Genomic DNA, 16,450 nt, shown 5'->3' on the forward strand with positions numbered 1-16,450 from the left:
TAACCATTATAAGAGAGAGAGAGAGAGAGAGAGAGAGAGATGCAAGCAATAGGGGGAGGGGTAGAAAAAGGAGAGGAGGAGAGTGTGATTGTGCGTGTGTGTGTGCGTGTGCGTGTGTGTGTGTGTGTGTGTGTGGATGGATGGATGGATAGTAGCCTACCAACGGGCTGTGCCGCCACTGCTAGAGGAGCGCGCGCGCGCACACACACACACACACACACACACACACACACACACACACACACACACACACACTCTCTCTCTCTCTCTCTCTCTCTCTCTCTCGCTCTCTCTCTCTGAAGGATAATGTGTGAGCCAGCCAGTCAGTCAGAGTGAGTGTGTAAGCCATGTTGGATGTGAATGAACGGAAGGAGAGATGCTGCTGCCGCGCCGCTCCTAACGCTCAGACCTCCAGCTCCACGGACCACAGCGGGTAGATGCCAACTCTCTGGGCCGACAGAGAGACGGCGGAGCCTGGGGGAAGGTGTCGGGCGGTGCTGGCGGTCCTGGAACTGGCCACCTAGCCGGAACGAGGGAGAGAGAAGTAACGGGGAGAAGGGAAGGCGCACCCGAGAGAGAATAGGCAGAGGTGGAAGAGGGAGAAAGGAGGGGAGATACTGAGAAAGGAAGAGACTAAATGGCTGCACCGCTACCGGGCTTCACCCCGCTCCTGCTCTCTTCTCTGGCACTCCACCTGCTTCTCCTCGGCCCTTTGTTCGCCTTCACCCCGGGGACGGTGAATACAGGAGGGGTTCCCAACAGATGGACCCCGGGCCTCTGCTACCGAGACGCCGGTAAAGTGAGCCAGCAGCAACAGCAGCAGCAGTGCGAGGAAGCAGGGGAGTCGCCGAAGGGCAGCTGGAATCTACGCCCAAGCAGGTGGACCGTAGAGCGGAAACAGACTGAGGGATGCTCTGGAGTGCAGCGCGCAGGGGGGACGCGGGGAGGATTTCAACTGGATGGAGTGAGAAAGACACGGAAAGAGAGGCTGAAAGGAGTCGGGACGTTTTGGAAGAGTACAGATGGCCCACCGGCTCCATCACCACCGCCGCCTCCTCCTCCTCCTCCTCCTCTCCACCCCGGTATTAGGAGCAGGTCGAACTCCGATGCCGTCGGCGCAGGGGAGGGAGTGGAGAGAGGAAGAATAGAGAGGAAGGGCGTTGTTTCACCTCCCGTTTCACCTGCTTTCATCTCCTTGCCGGTTCAGAACGGCAAAAAGAGGGCAGTACAAAGGACTAGAGCTTACGCGCCACGGTGGCCGGCGTCGAGGCCACACCTCGCCAAACGTGGTGCCGACAGAGCCTTTGTGCACGCCTCTGGTCTGTACAGGGCACCCGGAAGTGGAGGGAAGAGAGGGGGAGAGGTGTGGGAGAGGGCTCGTGAGGTGAGCAGGCTCTTTACTACATGGTGCTCCCCGACACCCGGTCATGTCGTCTGGCCAAGACCTGACAAACAAGCCCTCTCCCTGGCCAACAACCCTTCACCTGGCCCCTTTCCAACCGGTTCCTATTGGTGCATTCATCCTTTTTCTGGATATCGTTCACCACATGTTGATGCTTCAAACTGCACCTTCAAATTCAGTCCCGTTTTCTCCAACAATTCAGACTGTATCTGGACATCAAAATTGGACTACATGTGTGAATTTTCAACAAGTATTTCCTCCCAGACCGCATACACTGGTCAAATTCAGCCACAGCCAGTGTTCAGGAACAGCAACGACAGGCAGGTTTGGGATGGGGGTTTGGGCAGCGTGGACAGGAAGGTTGGTAATTGTTCTCATTTGGGCAGGCACAATGTTATCGATCTAGCCAGCAACAGAGAGGAGGGTGATGATAGCTGGATGACTGGGCGCATGAGGAGCAGAGGGGAGGAGAGGGGTGGAGGAGATAAGGAGGAGGAGGAGGAGGACGCGTGTAGCTGTAGCGCTGTAATTAACCACGGTACCAGGGCGCACCCAGGTTGTCGGTTACCCCGTCTCCGTGATGCAAATACAACATCTAACCATGCCACAATTGTGGATAAGAGAAAGGGTGGGAGTAGAGAGGTAAAGGATGGAAGAGGAGGAGGGGTGAACCACGGCAAAAAACACATTAATTTATCTAATTACCCGGATAATGATTTGGCTTTTCCGATTCTGACGCTCTTATGTAGTACTAGTAATGAGCTTCAGCAGGGGAAATTAGTACCAGCAACCAGGGGGCAGAGCAGTCAAACCCGGGGAGAGAGCAGGGAGGTTCCTGCTGGTTGCTTTGGATCTTTGGACAGAAAAGAAATGGGGGATGAATATTCAGCTGAGTTTATGGTCCCCGGGGGAGACATATCTCTGAGGAATCTCCTCATCCAATTTAACCTCAGTGGCATTACTGAGACAAACGGCCAACAATTTGTATCCAACACAAGCGCCATTCCCAAAACCGCGTCAAAATATTCTGGCCCGGTGCTTAAAACGCCCACTCAAGCGCAAACAGATGATTATGCAGAAAGTGGAAAACTATCCTCAGCGCTCCGTCTATCTGCTGAAACTTCAGACACGGAGTCTGCCGGTGACTCAGGCTTTTTCTCGCCTGCTAAGTTTCCCGTTACATCTCCCGGCGCTGTGTCAGACACGACTCGCTCTGCAACAGCAATTAGGACACGTCTCCTCGCGCAGCCCGGTCTCACCACAGCGAAGGACCTCTCGGTTTCCTTGAAAATGAACCTGACCACATGGCAGGGCGACTCTCCCCGCTCGCGTCTCTTCCCCGCTGGAGAGCACGTCATTTCAGCACGACGGACAGCTCAGGTAGACGCGCAGCGCGTGTTTTTGTGGAGCAAATTCAACACGAACAGTAACAACAACAACGAAGAGGAGGGGCTGAATGGATATAATCATGAATCTGGAACGGAGAAGTCGCCCTGGCGTGATCAGACACAACAGCAAGATCTGGGGGAGAGCGCGGTGAGAGACGTGGTTCACCCGGGGTGCGCTGACAGCATCTCCGCCGACTGTTCAGCCACCGAGCGGGCGGACGGTGCGCACATGCAATTAAAATCCGGTAAGCAAGTGCCATTAGAGCCCGAAGGTGTCAGACAGTCAAATAGGCGGCAGATGGGGGCCGAGGGAGAAGGGGAGAGGGATGCGGAGAGGGAGGGAGAGGGCTTGGAGGGGTCCGCCGCTGTTTGGGGAGCAAAATTACAGGTGGGGGAGGGCGAGAGAGAGGCGCGGCTGATGCGAGGGAGAGGACCACAGACAGGAGAGGACGAGGAGGAGGAGTGGAAGAGGGGAGTAACAAAGGCCAGCCATGACGAGGAGAGAGAGGCAGAGGAAGGGAAAGGTCAGCATAGGGGCAGTAGCAGCACCACCACCATCACACAGCCAGATAGCAATGGAGGGAAGATAGAGAGCCTGGCAGATGAAAGCCACGAGGGAGGAAAGGAGGATGAGAGGGAGTTGGAGGGGGAGGAGGAGGAAAGGCACAGTTCAAGGGGAGAGAGGAGCCTGGAACGACTGATAATAGAAGCAGATGATGATGCCTCACAGGGGGAAAGGGAGAGGAAGGTTTTGATGCCGTGGCCTCGCTCTCGACGCGCAGCCAATCGGCACCCCCATTTCTCCCAGTACAACTTCCAGGTACAGGTAGCAGAGAATCAGCCACCCGGCACCTCAGTCATTGTCATGTCCGCCTCAGACTCAGACCCAGGCGATGCAGGCAGGGTGATCTACACAATAGCCCCGCTGATGAACAGTCGATCATCTGACTACTTCCACATCCACCCAGACACAGGTCTCATCACCACCACGCAGATTCTTGACAGGGAACACATGGATCTGCATTACTTCCGGGTCACGGCGACTGATCACGGCTCCCCTCGCCTCTCCGGCACCACCATGGTGGCCATTAATGTCGCAGACCGGAACGATCATTCTCCTATATTTGAGCAGATAGAGTACAGGGAGACGATCAGGGAGAACGTGGAGGAAGGTTATCCCATCCTACAGCTGAGAGCGACAGATTCAGACTCCCCATCCAATGCCAATATTCGCTACCGCTTTATCGGTGACTCAGTGGCAACGGCACGAGCGGCCTTTGAGATCGACCCACGCTCTGGCCTCATTACAACCCGTGGATCGGTGGACCGCGAAACAAATGAGCACTACACGCTCCAGGTGGAGGCCAGTGACCAGGGGAAGGATCCAGGGCCGCGCTCTGCCACTGTCAAAGTTTTCATCACCGTGCTGGATGAAAACGACAACGTGCCACAGTTCAGTGAAAAGCGCTACGTGGTGGCAGTGAAGGAGGATGTGAGGCCTCACTCTGAGATCCTCCGTGTGAGCGCCACAGACCGGGACAAGGACAGTAACGCCGCTGTTCACTATAACATCATCAGCGGGAACAGCCGTGGGCAGTTTTCCATTGACAGTGTTACTGGTGAGATCCAAGTGGTGGCACCGCTGGACTACGAGTCCGAACGGGAGTACACACTGCGTGTCCGAGCACAGGACAACGGGCGGCCACCTCTCTCCAATAATACAGGAATCGTCAGTGTACAAGTGACTGATGTCAACGACAACCCACCGATTTTTGTCTCCACACCCTTCCAGGCATCTGTGCTCGAGAGCGCCCCAGTCGGTAGTTCCATCCTCCACATCCAGGCCATCGATACAGACTCTGCTGATAATGCCCGCCTGGAGTACAGGTTAACTGGCACCAGCTCTGACACACCATTCATTATCAATTCTGCAACAGGCTGGGTCACTGTCAGCTCCATTCTTGACAGAGAATCTGTGGAGCACTATTTCTTTGGTGTGGAGGCCAGGGATTATGGGATGCCGCCCCTCTCTGCTACAGCGAGTGTTACCATTACAGTGATGGATGTTAATGACAACCGTCCGGAGTTCCTCCAAAGGGAGTACTACGCTCGCCTGAATGAGGATGCAGTGGTTGGTACCAGCGTCATGACCGTCACGGCTGTGGACCGTGACGTCAACAGTGCGGTGACCTATCAGATAACAGGAGGAAACACCAGAAACCGCTTTGCTATCAGCACAGCAGGAGGGGCCGGACTTCTCTCCTTAGCTCTCCCACTGGACTACAAACAGGAGCGGCGTTATGTTCTAACTGTCACCGCCTCAGATCGCACGCTCCACGACACCTGTCAAGTGCACGTCAACATCACAGATGCCAACACACACCGGCCTGTGTTCCAGAGCGCCCACTACTCTGTGAGTGTGAATGAGGACCGGCCACCTGGAAGCACTGTCGTTGTGATCAGTGCCACTGATGATGACGTTGGTGAAAATGCTCGAATCACATACTTCCTGGAGGACAATATCCCACAGTTTCGTATCGACACGGCCACGGGGGCGATAACGCTCCAGGCGGAGCTCGACTACGAGGATCAGATGACCTACACTCTAGCTATAACAGCTAAAGATAACGGCATACCACAGAAATCTGACACGACGTATGTAGAGGTGAATGTGAATGATGTGAATGACAACGCACCTCAGTTCCTCAGCCCTCGATATCAGGGCACAGTGAGCGAAGACGCCCCTCCCTTCACCAGTGTCCTCCAAATCTCAGCCACTGACCGTGATGCACATGCCAACGGCCGTGTCCAGTACACCTTCCAGAACGGTGAGGACGGGGATGGAGATTTTACCATCGAACCCACGTCTGGCATCGTCCGCACTGTTCGCCGTTTGGATCGCGAGAGCGTGCCGTTCTACGAGCTCACCGCCTACGCTGTGGATCGAGGCGTGCCCCCTCAGCGAACCCCTGTCCACATCCAGGTGACGGTCCTGGATGTGAACGATAACGCCCCTGTCTTCCCTGCTGATGACTTTGAGGTTCTCGTGAAGGAAAACAGCGCTGTGGGCTCTGTGGTAGCCCAGATCACAGCCACCGACCCGGATGAAGGTGCCAATGCTCAGATCATGTACCAAATCGTAGAGGGCAACATCCCTGAGATATTTCAGATGGACATCTTTTCAGGAGAGCTCACTTCACTCATTGATCTGGACTATGAGGCCCGCAATGAGTTCGTTATTGTTGTCCAGGCTACATCAGCCCCTCTAGTGAGCAGGGCCACGGTCCGAATCCGACTGGTGGACCAGAACGACAACCGACCAACTCTACAGGACTTTCAAATCATCTTCAACAACTTTGTGTCCAATCGTTCCAACAGTTTCCCCAGCGGGGTAATTGGGAGGGTTCCCGCCCACGATCCTGATGTCTCAGACAGGCTGTACTACACCATCGACAGGGGGAACGAGCTTCACCTGCTGCTCCTGAATCACACCAGTGGAGAGATCCGACTGAGCCGAAAACTGGATAACAACAGGCCGCTGGTGGCTCCCATGCTGCTCACCGTCACGGGTAAGAGAGCATGAAGGGGGGAAAATGTGAGGAAAGCATGGGAAGGAGGGTGTTTGTTGTCAGTTTTTACTCCCCTGTAGCTTTATTCAGTGTAACAAATACTGTGAAGATAAGGACTCCAGCTCCACAGGCTTGTGTGTGGGTGGCTGGATGACACTTGGTTGAGCTCTGTGCATTGCTTCTACCGTCTTCTCTTTGTCTCTTCCTCTTGTGCTCATCAAGGAAGTAGCTTTGAAATACCCAACTAGGCTTTCTGAAACTCATTCAGCCGTATGTGCATGCATGTTGTGTTGATTAAATGAGTGGGAGGGAGACAAAGCTTGACAGTCACCTGTGTCTGAGACATCTGCTCCCCGTACCCGAGTTGTTGTTTTTTTTGAAAGTAAAGCCTCAAGGGAGAATCTGTATGTGCATGTGTTTGTGAGAAATACAGACAGTGATAGAGCTCTTATTCAGGTTAGATTTAGCTCAAAGCATGTGAGGTAACGAGAGCGATGCAAGTCAGCTTAGCCGAGTTTCAAAGTGTGGAAGAGGTGAGGGGTGTGTGACACCCAGTTTTCATGTGAGAAAACATGACGGTTAATATGACGGAGGGGAAAAAACACGTGAGAAGAAACCGATTTGAGAATTATTTGAAGGCATGTCTATTCATGTGAGATAGCTGCTGATCATTATTCGTGGGTTTTCATCTCCAGATATGCTGTTGTAAACAACAGGTGTAAAACAGGTATTTTATTTTGGCCATGGCAGTCATATATCACTCGAGGAATAAGAGCTGTGATGTTCTGGTTGTGGGTTGTGATGAGCAGTGATTGATATCACAGCACTGTTTGATCGACAGGATCTGGGCTGAAAGCAGTCCAAGTTGCCATGGCAATTTTGTATAATTAAAGAAAATGTATTTAGCAGGGAAACAATGAAACACATTATTCAGTCAGATGGAGCCGAGTCCTCTGACTGACTAAATGTTCCCTGATGAAATGGTATCAGTACTTCTTTAATAATGAAAGAGGACAGTAAGGCGTCACTTTTAAGGGCTGTCACCTTCTTAGCTTAACCGACTCAACTTGTGCACTGAAATTATTATTATTATTTGAATTTATGTTTTTAAGAAAGTCCTAGTTGTTTATTTTTGTGCATTTCCCTGATTTGGATTTAATATAAAGGCTTCCTTGAAGCTTTATAGTCTTCTTTGGTGTCAGTGATCAAAGCAAAGAAAGGGAAATGCGTGCGGCGCTGTTGCTCTGAAGACCTGGGTATTACTGTTTGAATTCTGTCAGACAGCTCCAGTAGATGAGTGCTGGCTTGGGAGTGTGTGTGACCTGCTACCCTATTTACACTGTTGTTCCACGAGCTCTCACTGCTGATGACGCTGGCGGCTTATACATATTCCTTTTGGTGTCATTTTGGATAAGTGAGCGTGGAAAGTAGTGTGTGAAAGAGTGAGGGACCCATTAATGAAGAAGGAAGTCAGTGATCAATTGAATGAGGGAGTAAACAAGGGAGTTAATAAGTGAATTAAAGAGTGATAGTGACAAATGAGAAAGTGATGGCGTATGTAGGAGAATGAACAAGTGAGAAGAAGTGAAAGTGACTGAGTCAATCAGTAATTAAACCAGGATGTGGGTGAAAAAAATTAATGAATGAATAGGCCAGCCATGAGCCAGTGAGTAAAACAGAGACTGAGAGATGTCAGGAAGTGAGCAAATAATGGTGACTGAGTAGGAAATGACTGAATGAAAGAGAAATGAGTGAGTGAACAAGTGAGTGAAGTTTAAAAAGAGTGAGAGAGTGCATACAAATAACTGACAGAATGAATAACAGGAAGTGAGTGAGTGAACAAACTGTAAATGAATGAATGAGAATGTGTGCATAGAGTATATAACAAGTGAAGTAAATACAGCTTAATAAGAGCAGTGAGTGAGTGAATAATCAATCCAGCAATACTGTATGCTTGTGTGTGTGTGTGTGTGTGTGTGTGTGTGTGTGTGTGTGCGCGCGTACCAGAAACATTATTTATGTATGTTTGCTTGTCAACCTTTGTCTCCATCCGCCTCTCCCAATGTGCATTCAGCTCAGTTGAACCAGACATGTAGTTTCATTTCCAATTTTCTTACTGTTTTACTCCCTCTCTCTCTGCCAACCTCTCGATCTCTCTTCTCTCTCACCCCTCTCTCTCCCAATGGCTCCAGGATTTGACAGTTATGAGATTATAATGAAACAACAGTCAGCCAAAGTCAGGCTCGGAGCAAAGCTGTCACTTTCATTGTGCGCTCTATGTTATCTGTGACTCCCCGTCCCCTCCTCTTCTCTCCTCACTTTCCTCTCTTCCTTTATTTTACCCATCTTTAGATGGATGGATGAAATAATTATTCTTTTATTTATTTATTTATTCCTTTTATTTCTCTCTTGTCGTTCTCCTTTTGCCCCTTCCTTCCTTTTACCCCCTTTTCTCAGTATCTTCCTCTGTTTTCCTTTGTCCATCTAATCTCTCTTAACTCTTTTAAATTATATTTTTTTCCACGCCTCTTTTTTCCACCTCTTTTCTCTTCCTCTTGCTTCCCTTCTTCCAACATTCAGCAATCAAACATCCTCTCCTCCACTTTCCCTCAGTACTTCCCTGTAATCCTTGCATAACTCTCCTGGGATGTTTTTCTTCCATGGCATATTCTTTTCAAATCTGCTCCTCCTTTCCCCCTCTCCTCTTTTCTGCTTTCTTCTCTTCTTACTTCCTCTCCTTGTGTGTGTACTGAATGTTGTGTACAGTATATAGTGTGTCTCTGCAGGCGTGTGTGTGCCTGATTTGTACATACATGCGCATTTGAACAATGTTTTCTTATAGAGATTTTTTTCTGTGTGTACGTGCTTGTGCATTATTTGTTTGTACATAGCAGCGCTGTGTGTGTGTGTGTGTGTGTGTGTACTCTCAGGTGGCTCAAAGCATTGCACTTGAGGGTGTATTCATATCTTTGCAATGAATAATATCTATGTATGCCAGAGACTGCTGGGACTGCTCTCCTCTCTTTCTCTGCCTGTCTTCCTTTTATTTACTTCCTTCACTTTCTCTCTTTGTCCACTTATTTTCCATCCACTCTCCCACTTTCTCTGTCTTCTCTCTCTCTCTTGTGACAATTCATATTTACGGTGTATAGAGATTAAACACAGAATCCATGCTTTTATTGCCAGCAGTTTAAAACACACACACACACACACACACACACACACACACACACACACACACACACACACACACACACACACACACACACACAGTGTGCATGAAACTGGCTTGAGGGTCGGCCGGTTGAGGCAACAGTGGCACTGTTTGGCATCCTACAGAGCATCAGCTCAAGGTGCCCTTGAGCAAAGTAACCCCCAACTGCTCCAGTAGCCAGCAGCAAAGACTGTGTTTGGACTGGCAAATTCCCAGTTGTGACTGTGTGTAGAAATTTGAATTTAGAGCAGAGCTGTGCTAGAGCAGCAGACGTGTGCCTAACCAGACGTCCCTGGGTAAATGAAGGTCGAAACCTAGACACGGTGTTGTCAACATATTAGGGAGACTTTTTTTAATAGGCCTTTTTTCTCAGCAGACGTTTTGACAGGACTCAGTAAAACAACATGTGTAAATGAGAAAATGATTGACGGATGAATTCCATTTAGCTGCTACTGTTTCAGGGCCCTGCTGTTGTGCATCACTGTCACGCTGCCATGGCTTACTCGGATACTTGAATACAAAAGAGTCCTTGTTAATGTCAACCACCTCTTTTGTAAGTAACAAATGCTCTTGATTGGTCATCATCCGAGTATAGACCACCTGTGTAGACGTTGTGCTTTGGTTTAATGTTTTGGTTAAAGCCTCATAAATTGTTTTTCATTTCGGTCATTTGGAGAAAGAACAATTAAAACAGCTTGCTGAAGGTTTCTTCCTCTTAAAAAGGAGTTTTTCCTCCCTGCTGTTGTCAAATGTTGCTCGTGTGAAAAGTGTTGGATTTCTCTCCGCAATATTGATGTTACTATTACTACACGAGAGGACTTTGAGAGTGTGATTTGACGATATATAAATACAATTGAATTGAAAAATCCAGTAGAGAGTAGTAAAGTTCAGTTGCAATAAAACAAAGGCCATTTTAGAAACACGGTGACATCATGTCACAATCCACAGTCATGGGTACCAATAAACCTCTGGCATTCACATGGAGTCTACTTTGTCAAACTTAATTCTGCAGACAGTTGTTACGGAGCACCGGGGTCTCAAAGGGGAGAACCAGAACTTCACAACTGAGTTGTGAAGTGCATGCTGAGATCATTCTAATAGTTTTGGAAATACAGTATATGCGGACATATGTAGTGGTTGCAGTTACATATTTACATATCATAGAAAGGTGAACTACTGGCCTTGGTGGCAGTCTGAGCTCTCTGAGTGACATATTCGTTCTCAGTGATTCTGTTACTGTGAGCAACTCCTTTCAAATTGCACACTGGCATTTCATTTTTGGTTGATATGAAAATTTGTATGAACCCATCTCTAAACATTAAGTACGAGTTGAAATGATTCGGTGTTTTGGCTAATCAATACATTGAAGTGCTTTTAATTAACTGATTGGATATGAAGTAATTAAAAAAAAGACACATGAAAACAAATAAAAATAAATCCAAGGATGTTAAACACAATAAATAAAGCAGAAACCTAAGAAATAAGTGTAGTTTGCCGGAGCTTATATGAATGTGTTGAATAGACGGGTGAGCATTCTGCAAATCGGTTCATACATCCAAATGGGTGGACCATTTTTTTTTCTCCATCCTGACAGGAGTTTATTGGCTTCTGTGTGTGCTGGCTGTCCTGGCAATTCACATGGTGCTGCAAATGAAGACACATTATATAATATTGTAGAAGGCTCAGGTCAGTGCACCATAAATTCACACATATACAGTTGTGTGTATAGTAGTTTTCCCCCTGAACCTCCAGAGGTTTCGTTTAATCATCAAATTGGCTTTATATAATAATAGGACTTTCAAATGCTGGAGGTGTGTCTGTAATTTATACAGACATTTTTCAGGCCAGTAGGTTGGTTGGTGTGTATATATATATATATATATATATATATATATATATATATATATATACAGCATAGGTCGTTGCACTGATGTTAACTACAATCTTATGGCTGAGTACGCTGTCACTTCATGTGTTGAGCAACTGATACATCTACATGTGGGTCAGCAGAGAGAGGTCAGCACCCTAGAGCATATATTCATTTAAGATAATAAAGTCTTTTACCCGGTGATTCAAGAATGAAGGGAAAATGAGGGAAATATGGAGGTAAAAAGAGTAGAGTCTGCAGTATTCTCTAATTTTAGAGACTTCCATTTTAAAACAACAGCAACACAGGAAAAGACAAGAGAACTAAACACAGCAGAAAATGTCATGAACCGGTTTTAATGTCATGTTGCGATGAAAACATAACATACAGTAGTTTGCCCGCTGAACCTCCAGAGGTTTAGTTTCATCATCAAATCGGCTTTATATCAAAGGACTTTCAAATGCTGGAGGTGCGTCTGTAATTTATAGACATTTTTCAGGCCAGTAAGTTGGTTAGTAATCTACTGGCTATATGTTGTTGACTTTGATGAATATTAAACAAAATGAAAGTACATTTTTTAGTACTAATCTAAGTAGTTTTAAATGGATGTATTATTATCACATCACGGTATTTGATCTATAAAATACGTCTACATCTACAGCTACATGTACAACTACAACAGTGACATGTGCAGCTGTGGTTCAGATACAGTAGTAGAGCAGGTTGCCCTCTAACTGAAAGGTTGGTGGTTCGATCCATGTATCCACATGCCGAAGTGTCCTTGGGCAAGACCCCGAACCCCAAATTGCACCTGGCATGGCAGCTCTGCACCATTAGTGTGTTAATGTTTGTGTGAAAGGGAAACAGTGTACAGCGCTTTGAGACCGCTAAGGTATATAAGTGCAGACCATTTACATGTGCCACTGTTAGTGCAGTATACAATATCTGGCAGAGCAATAATACAATAAATACCACTATTACTATATTTACTAGTGGGACATCTAGAGTGCTGCCATTACCACCACAATGAAATGTTTGCTTTCCTGCTTTGCCTTTAGACATAATTGGATGACATGTCATATGAATTATTATTTTTTTTGCATAACATCAGCCTTGTTACTTCCTCCTACGACACACCCCATATGTGCGATGGGCATTGAATTATGCAAAGCTACGCTGGCGTTTTCTTTTTCTAAATCGTGGATATTGATTTTAAACCCACAAGCTTTTTCCACAGAGGATTAAAGTGAATACATGAAAGGGTATAAAATGGGCTCAAACCCTATAGTAACATGAGCACATCGCATCGGCTCACCACGATGATCTACATATACAGTCCATACGAGCCAACCGCAATGTGGCAGCCATACTATCGAGACGCTTTTACCAGCCCATTAAAATCCATTAGACATAATCAGTACATCTTCATCCCGTCAGGGGCCACAATGCATCTACCAACCGTACGAGTGCAGGGTTGTGGAGTTTGACACAGTTTCCTCTCTTCTCAGAGGGACTGAGAGCCAGATGGCCAGTTGCTCTGCTGGGTAATTAGTGTTCCGTAACCATGACACCCACGCCAGGACCATACCTGTGACCTCAACAGGTTTTCACATTCACCAGTACTTGTCCTCTTTTTCCTATCTGCATATTTTTAAGCCTAAATGAGCAGTCAGGTGTGTCATGGTGAGCAGGTATTAGGCGACACAGGGTCTCCTCTGGTTTGTATGAGATGCTTAATAAAGAGTTGTGATTGGTTCTGACAGAGATCCAGTGTCTGTGTAAGGCTGTCTGGTGAGGAACAGTAATCTGATTGTATGCAGAGGCTTTTAGGTCACTGCAGGCTAGAGATATTAAGTGTTGGATGGTTTGGAGGCATTTCTGTTAAACAGCAGAACATTGTCACATAGTTTATTCATAGTTTCTGATTTATATTAAAAGAAAGTGGGTTGTCAATACAGCTCAAGTAGATGAAAGAAAGTCATCTTTCTTTTTTTGTTGTGATACAGTGTCTGTTTCCCAGCTTTTATTTATGCAGGATTTACAACCAAGTCTCTTCTTAAATGCCAAGTCACTTTTCAGTCATGCAGCCAAACACATTTTCATCTGGTAGCTGCCCTGCACAATTGAAGTCCACTTCAGAAGTGTTTTTTCTCTCCGGTAGCAATGTGAGAGCCATAATAACTGCTGCAAAGTGGTGATAAGTAAGTCAATAATATGAACTGGGGGATTGCTGTGGCTGTGAACATTCAGGCGCGGTGGTCATGAATGAAAAGTCTGACAGTTGAAGTTGTCAGGGAGTCAGGAATTCATGTTCCCTGCAGACAGTTTTGAAGCTGGTGTGGGAATCGTAATACACCTTTTTTTTTTTTTTTTAATTTTTTTATCTATACTCTTTCTTAGCAGACTAACATGGAAAGTGTGTCCACTGAAAACCCTCAAATAATACTGTCTTATTACAGGAAATAAGAAAACAAAAATTAGCAAATAGTTTGAGATTCAGCCATTTTTGAGGCAACAAACTGCTGTAAATCCACATTTTATAATGATGAAGTGAAACTCTGACCTTCAAATATTTATAGTTATATTAATAATTGAGGTTTGTATCTACACAAACAGCCTCAGTATCTCTTTACAGATTGTCTAAGAAAACCCATGCATTTTCTTTTTTTTATGACCTCCTGGTTTCCCACCAAACTGTACACCAAGTTCATAAAAGTGCTAAAACTTGACATTGGTTTTAACTTGAAATGTTGGAACTTTTGGCTGATGACAGCTCAAGTACTGGAGGATGTTTTCTAGTTTCTTTAATTAGGAGGACAATTTTCAATTACATTCTGTTTCCTTCTAGCAGTCTGAAACCCACATGGCTGGACAGATTTCTAAAATACCAAAAACGAGGCAAAAAAATTATCCGAAAGCAATGACATGAAATTAACAACGCGCTCGGGCAATGATTGGAAGAGGCCGGGGTCCTGAAGAAGATTGAATGAGAACCACAGCCAAACCGACTCTGAAGGGAAAGTTTTTTTTATTTTTGTAACTTTGCAACAATTGCTTTTGAGACACTGAAAGTCTTAAAGAAAAGAAGAGACACAAAGAACATTGATGCATTACAAGCTTCAGGATATATGGAGTTTATTACCCAAAGGCCAGATTTCGTGACCTCTCCCATATGAAAGAGCCCAACACTAAACATCAAATGGAAAAATAAGTGTTCATAAACCACCTTTTAATGATGTGTTTGTGCTCGTCTGAGGCTAAATGAGTTTCAGGCCAAATCAGCCACCGGGGAAGAGCAAGAAGCATGTTGTAGGGAAAATGAGGACGGATCATCAGCAGACTGCAACTTCATCGCTATGTTTAGTATTGTATCATCAATAAATCATTTCCACATTAGCCTCGCAACATTAACATGATTACTGTAAACAAACAAGATCACTGCAGAGAGAGAAGCTGGACAGTAACACAGTCTCCGTAGTGCCGACACACAGTTGGATTTGATGAGTCTGTTAAAGTGCTCTTAAGGCTGCCACACTTGGCCAAACTTAAAATAAGAACATGATGTTCAGAATAATTGAGGTTTCTTGGACAAATATCAGAGGCTGGATGCTCTGAAGTCCATGTTTTTAATATACCCTATGTAAACCTCAGTGCCTCTCAGTTTTGCTGTTTTAGTCACTTTCTACATGAATCTGACTGGCAATGATCAGCTGCGAAATGTCACACGACTACATTTTGATTGTTAATCCCAGTGAGTTGTAGAGAATCTGAAGTTACATGAACATGTTTTTCCAATAATTTGTACTCACCATCTGCTTTGATCACATCATGCTTCATTATTACCACAACTTTTTTTTTTTTTAATGAAAGAGAATTGTGAAGAACAGGAAAATGACACGTATTAGTGCTCCTGTCAGCTGCTGCTGCTGTTAATTGGTAGTTAGTTAAGAGCTGCTGCCAACCTTCTCTCTTTCTTTGGGGATGTTCAGGTTGACTGCATTTTCGGTCGAGTCTAATTATCCGTGTGTCTTTTTTTGGATGTGGTCTGACTGTCCTTCGGCACATTTCAGATTTGTTTTCTTTTTCTTTTTTCCCAGAGGTTTGTTTTCACAATTAATTTGCATTTTGGCATGAAACCATGTTCTGAGATCTGCCAGCATTCTTTTAGGATTTTTGATACAGTATCTTATTTGGATCTAGAATTAGGTATTTGGTGGAAATCTAGACTCAAGCTGCTCCCATCTTGGTCCTTTATCGATATGACTCAAAGCTGCACGATAAATTAATTTAATTGTTGTTCAGGCAGCGCAGAATTGGTAAAAGTTCCCATTTGGGAACGTCCCACTTCTGAGTTGAGGGTGTTTACAAACAGGCAAGAGGGCCGCCCCCATGAAATCAGCTGTATTTCTGCTGTCAGAATACAGAAAAGTGACAAACAACCTCGTCGTCATCCATATAGATCAACACAGTGATAAAATAATTCATTTTAATATTAGTCGTACACTACGTTTCTGCACGTTTTGATGTTCTGCTGTTTTTAACATTTAACACACATATTCTGTAACAGTTCAGTTACAGAATAATTCACAAAACTCTCGACTTGTAACTGGAGGATTATTTGGTATTTATTTATGCTCATTGCCGCTGCTGGTGGTATGAAGATATAGTGCAACATTTTGGTGATGTTCTTAGACACACTGATTTTGGAGACAAATTTGACCTAAATACAATTGTACAAAACAAAAATGTATTTGTCTGTGAAAACTTCACCACTGAGAGCGTGGTTTTCAACCTCTTTGTCAAAACCGAATGCAAATAATCGTAATTCGAACATTGCTCAGTAGTGTGCCTTCATTTTATGTGTGTTTGAGTGATTGGCCTTCACACATCAACGTCCCAGTAGTCCTTTTTGCTGCACATACTGTGCTGAGTAGACCATTACTGCTGCACTATTACACCGCTCCACAGGAGCAGTGGTTTGGAAAATTTAGATTTGGGATCTTTTCAGCT

General features: G+C 45.7%; 1 protein-coding gene across 2 annotated transcripts in view; it reads left to right on the top strand.

The window, feature by feature from the left end:
* Window positions 1–248: 248 nt before the first annotated feature.
* celsr3 (cadherin, EGF LAG seven-pass G-type receptor 3) overlaps window positions 249–16,450 on the top strand; it is a 111,315-nt gene continuing 95,113 nt past the window's right edge. For both annotated transcript variants that reach the window (XM_069141586.1, XM_069141587.1), the window contains exon 1: window positions 249–6,359. In XM_069141586.1, coding sequence (XP_068997687.1) covers window positions 638–6,359 — 5,722 coding nt within the window. In that variant the 5' untranslated portion in view covers window positions 249–637. The remainder of the gene's footprint in view (window positions 6,360–16,450) is intronic.

This window comes from Embiotoca jacksoni, unplaced genomic scaffold (assembly GCF_022577435.1).
Source record: "Embiotoca jacksoni isolate LCO1_2020_lvr unplaced genomic scaffold, fEmbJac1.0.p SCAF_9, whole genome shotgun sequence".
Classification (NCBI taxonomy): domain Eukaryota; kingdom Metazoa; phylum Chordata; class Actinopteri; family Embiotocidae; genus Embiotoca; species Embiotoca jacksoni.